Source organism: Ochotona princeps, chromosome 19 (genome assembly GCF_030435755.1).
Source record: "Ochotona princeps isolate mOchPri1 chromosome 19, mOchPri1.hap1, whole genome shotgun sequence".
Lineage (NCBI taxonomy): Eukaryota > Metazoa > Chordata > Mammalia > Lagomorpha > Ochotonidae > Ochotona > Ochotona princeps.
In genome coordinates, this window is record NC_080850.1 from 34,640,410 (window position 1) to 34,645,872 (window position 5,463).

The following is a 5,463-nucleotide window of genomic DNA, read 5'->3' on the forward strand; positions in this document are numbered from 1 at the left end:
TGAAAGTTGAGCAACATTTGGGCAGACTTTAGGATTAAGATACCTTCTTAACAAAATTATTTATTTGAAAGGCAGAGTTACAAAGATAGAAGAAGGCATACACAGAGAGTGTCTATCTGTTAGTTTGCCCCACCCCCAAATGGCCACACTGGTTGAAGCTGAGCCAGGCTAAAGCCAGGTGCCTGAAACTCAGTCCAGGTCTGCCATGTGGGTAGCAGGGGCCCATGCGCTAGGACTATCTTCTACTTTTTCCCAGGCACATTAGCAGGGAGCTGGGACAGATGTGGAGCAACTAAGACTTGAACCAGTACTCATATGGGATGCCAATGTCATAGGCAGCAGCTTAGCACTGGCCCTAAAAGATGCCTTCTTAGCAGAGACAAGGGTGTGGGCCAGAGCCAGCAGGTGGCTCAGGGTCTGGCCTACAGCAAGCACCCAGCACATGTTGGTTGTCCTTGGGTCCTCCAGGCAGCCTTTCTGCAGCCCAGGACTGTCCTTGGGTCCTCCAGGCAGCCTTTCTGCAGCCCAGGACCCTCTGTGGCCTCTCTCTTCTGTGTCTCCCCATGGCTTCCAGGGCTTGGGGCTCCCAGCTTCTCCTCCAGCTGCGGGCTCCCAACAGTGAGGGCTCCACTCTCGTCACATCTGCTTCTCCCCAGTAGCTGGGCTGGGCCTGGTACAAACGAGGCCTCAGCAAGAGTTTACTGTCTGACTGTGAGATACCTACAAAACGTGTCCCATCTGTCTTCCACAATGAAGAGTCAAATCGTTCCCACATGACCCATCAGCCCCTAGAGCTGCACCCCGCAGGTCTGTATGCCTTTCCCTTGCAATGTCCTAAGAGCACCCAGAAAACTGCCGTCCTGCCTCGGCTCCATCCTTGCTTGAGCATGGGGGTCATACCTTACGGGTTCCATCTGGCCACACGTGGTCAGGGCCCCAGAGGCCAGCAAACATGTCTGGGCTCGGGGAGCGGCAGAGATGTGTCTGTCTCTAGCCACATCCATGTGTCTGTTTTCCCTTCCTCCCAGGTTCTTATCCATGGAGAGGCCATACACGGTCTTGCACGTGAGCCTGTACCACCCCTCGCTGGGCCCCCACCACACCTCTGCTGGCATTCCATCGCAGCTGCAGCATGACACCAGTCCACTGCTGGTGGGGCGAGGGCAGGATGCCCACCTGCAGCTGCGGCTCCCCCAGCTCTCCCGCCGACACCTGTCTCTGGAGCCCTACCTGGAGAGGGGCAGCGCTGTGCTGGCCTTCTGCCTCAAGGTGCTCAGCCGCAGGAGCCGCGTGTGGGTGAATGGGATGCCGCTGAGGTTCCTGGAGCAGGTGTCGCTGAGTCCTGGCAGCAGGGTCTTCTTCTGCGGCGTCCAGATGCTGGTGCATGTGGAGGGTGGCCCCTGCCTGGAGGCCTTCGTCTGCTGCTTCCATCTTAGCCCTTCGCCCCTGATAGGCAGTCCCCAGGCTGAGGAGACTGACGAGCACGAAACCTTCCACCAGGAGCAGCCTCCCCCAGGGTCAGGGACCACAGGTTCCCTGGACTTTCCCCATGGCACTTCTCAGACTGCAGATGATCGTCTCCAGGAGCCAAGATTCAGCCCTGGAGGGAGCCCTGGGACTCCGCCCTCTGCTAGCCACACCATGGAGAGCAAGGCTTGACTGGTACAGACCTGAATATCTCTGAGCCACATCATGGAAGGTGATGCGTGAGGCCTGCTGGCCACCTTGCTCCTAATGAACAGCTCTGTGAATGCTAGCCAGCCTGGGGTAGGGGGTGGAGGGGTGGGAGCGGGTTTGGGGGGGCACCCTCTACCGTGTGAGTTGTGCAAGGTAACTGCGACCCCGTATGTTTTAGGGGTCCCAAGGACTCTGGGAGCTTCTGCTGTCTGATTAGGAGTTACTTTATGTTGCTCGTTTCACATGCCGCCCGAGAGTAGGAGTTTGAGGTTGGCCCAGGAATGCATGGACATGTGTAACAATTACAGCTGTGGCAGCTAGGGGTTACCATGGGCTCGCCAATACCCACAGGTACTCAGGGCTTAGGGAAACCTGTGGCTAATAAACTGCATGCCTGTCATTAAGCTGGCATGCCCAATAGGCTTCCTCTGGTCCCCAGCTGGACTGGGAGCGAGTGTACGTGGTCTCCCAGAGGCTAGGGTGGGGAAGCTGGAGGAGGTGTGAGAGGAAATTGGGAAGATAATTCTCAGGTTTCTACAAAGAATGCAGCAGAGCTCAGGAATTCTGGGCATGAGAGGCGGACACTGGGTCTGTATGTCTCCGTCACTCTCCTCTTCCTCACCTTCCCCTGCTCACCTTGGCTTTGGGCTCAAAGCCTTGGTTGATGGAAGCCAGAGGTCCTCAGGGGAAGGGACTCCCCGCCAGGACTAAGTGTAGGCAGAGTAGGGGGGAAGATTGGGCTTGAATTCAGCCCAGCAGTTCATCCACTGACAGGGAGAGAGAACCGGCCCAACAGTCACTGGGTCCCAGATCTCACTGCTTAGGCATCCACACATGGAGGGCCAAGGGCCAACAGCTTCTGACTGGCTCATGTGCCCAAGGCCATTGCCCACCCACCAAGAAGCCTGCACTTGCACCCAAGGCAGGAGACAAGGGCAGTGATCAATTCCATATCCCAGCCCCAAGCATCTTAGCAAGGGACCATAGCCAGGGTGCTTCCCCCTCCAAGAGGGGATGAGGCAAAACTCAGGGCAGAGCCAGGAGGCAGAGAGCCAACAATGGCTCTCACTCATTCATTCAACAAACTTGGTTTCAGCGCCTGGCTTGTGCCATGTGTGTGCAGTGCCCCAGGAGACTGCGGGCAAGGACTCTGTCCTCAGGGGGGCTGACAGAGCCTCAGGGAGGAGCCAGTGACTGCTGGGTCCCTGTTGTGACTACTGTGACAGTCACATTAGCTCCGTTATTGAATGGCCCATTTTGGTGCTCACTGCAGACACATCATTCTGCTAGGTGTCCCGTTTTACCCTCACCATATTCCAGACAGATGACAGTGCTAACCCCATTCTACAAGCAAGGCAACAAGTCTGAACAGGTAAAGAAGCCATGGCGGTGAGGTGGGGGAAGGTTAGGGGGATGGCAGGTATAAAATGCTTAAGGGCAGTGCTTGGCACCCAGGAGGCTCTCAGAGAGCATACATTATTCTCATGGGATCTGAGGAGGGAACCCAGCGGGCCCTCAATTCAGAGGCTCCTCATCCCTAAGGAGCTAAGGAAGACTCAAACCCCATGTGCCAATCCAAAGCCCAAAGCCTTTCCCATACTCTGATTCCCTGAAAAAGGTTGTTGTCTTACCATGGACTTAGGGGGAAGTCAGGAGGCCCAACAGGTGGTGCTCCTAGAAGGGGAGGCCAGTAGTCTGAGCTGGCATGGAGAAGTCACAGGAAATTTAGTTTGATACAGTACCCTATTCTGGAGCTGCCTTCACATCTCACAAGCAGGTGCCAAAGGCAGCAATGGTCCCTTCCAGAACAGAATGTCCCCTGAACTATGCATGCGCAGATGGCAGCTGCCTACCTGCTGAAGCCAAGAAGTGGTGGCTAGGAGCCTGTGCTTGGAAGTCGAAGGCTGGAGACAGGAAGCTGGTGGTGGTGGCACTCTGGTGCCACCAGAGCTTTCTGGACACCGTTGCTACCAGGCACCCCACTCTAGGTCCTGGGAGAGGGCTCACCCCTCCAGGAAGGAGCAGGCCCATCCCGGCTGGGACTGTGAAAGAGAGCAGCTGCTTCTTCCCCAGGGAGCTCTGAGACTCTGGCCCTCACGGGTGATGCGTCTGTGAGGTGAAGCATCCCAAGTCAGGGACTCAGGATGAACCACATGGAAGGCTGAAGGATGACAGGCCAGACATGGGGTGGGAGGAGGAAGCAGGAAACATCTGGTCTGTGGTCCAGACTCCGCGGGTTCATGAATTCTCCCTGGGACACTCACACCTTCCCGCGCAGTGCTGCATTCTCAGGACACTGACAGCTCTGCCCAGCCTCATTTCCCTGCTTCCCCACCCCTACTCCCTCCCAACAGCTGGATTATCAGTTTAACTCAGGCCCTGGTCTGTGCACTCAGCAGCCAGCCTGCCAAGCCTCAGCTGGTGAGTGAGTCCATCTCCACACAGCTCTTGGTTCTCATGTGCAGGTGGTCCATGTGTGGAGGGACATGGATGTATATACACACACACACACACGCACAGGAACATGGTGCCAGCTCTCAGCTGCTACCTGGGTTAGAATTCCTGCTCCCCTCCTTACTAATTCTGTGATTGCAAGACACTTGATTCAGTCTCCCAATCTCTTCCTCTGGAAGCAGGAAGTGGCATCTATCCCCTTAGCATCACTGTGACCATACTGTACAGCCCAGGGCGGAAGGACCTCCTATCGTCCTGGGCACACAGCAGGTGCCCGATACGGAAAGCTCTTGTGGCTCAGGTCAGTGAAATGGATTGAATGTATGCAGATCTGTGAACCCAGTTCACACACACACACGCACGCACACACATGCACACACACCAAAAGGTGCTACAGCAACTACATCTAGGCAGACCCCAGCCCAACACAACTGTCAGATGAGACGACATTGGAAAGTTTGAGAGCAGCTCTTCATACCCTTCAAGGTGTCTCCATACTTGCACTCTTTTGCTTTTCCAGAAAACCACCCTATCCAGTCTGTGTCTGTGAGACACAATACCCTTCGGTCCCACAGGCCAAGACAGACACATGCTGTGCCCATGCAGCACCAGGAGAACATGGTGGTGGCCATGCCAGGGGAGCCTGCTATGGCCTGCAGTGGTTGAGGGCAGCAGCCCTGTGTGGGATGTCAGTACTCAGCGACCACACATCCCGTGTCTGTTTCCTCAGCAAGACCCTACACTCCACACAGACAGGGCCACAGGAACCTGAGCCAGGTTCCTTCTGAGGCCAGGCTTGACGGGAAGTGTTGAGAAGATGGCTGGCCAGCTGGGCCATAAGGACCAAGAAGCCATGGGCAGAGAGATAGCAGAATTGGCTATCTCTGTCTCATCCGGGCCTTTGGGGAGGGGGGTGCCCAGGGCCTTAAGTTGGGAAGAAGGAGGCCGGTGCTTCTTTCCAGTTCTTGCGTAATTCCAGTCCAGGCAGAACCTTACAACCCGGGGATTCTGGTTACTGACTATCTGAAAAGTGTGATGGACTTGACAGGGCCCCATGGCACCAAGTCACCTGGCAGCTGCCATCTCTTGTTGGTCCAAATAGGGTACCCAGGGCATGGGCACCTTCAGGAGATGTGGGGGAGGGCTCTGAGCTGTCACAGGGAGAGCTCAGGCTGACTGGCTGTGCCTGGGCTGTGACCCACCATTCTCGGTGACTTCTGTTTAACCCCTCTCCTCGATCACATGCTCCAAACCCACTGGAGCCACAGCAGGCCAGGAAGTCACCCTGGGGCATCCGCATCCACAAAGAAGTGATGGGCAGGGGCAATGCTG

At 56.1% G+C, this 5,463-nt stretch overlaps 1 protein-coding gene across 1 annotated transcript; it reads left to right on the plus strand.

Moving 5' to 3' along the window:
* Positions 1-803: 803 nt before the first annotated feature.
* Positions 804-1,659, plus strand: TIFAB (TIFA inhibitor). The gene has a single exon (XM_004586628.2). The coding sequence runs from the start codon at positions 979-981 to the stop codon at positions 1,657-1,659; it is 681 nt and encodes a 226-aa protein (XP_004586685.2). The 5' UTR covers positions 804-978.
* Positions 1,660-5,463: the final 3,804 nt, after the last annotated feature.

Excerpts from the sequence above, each read along its gene's own strand:
- TIFAB (XM_004586628.2), top strand. The coding sequence starts at position 979 with ATGTGTCTGTCTCTAGCCACATCCATGTGTCTGTTTTCCCTTCCTCCC.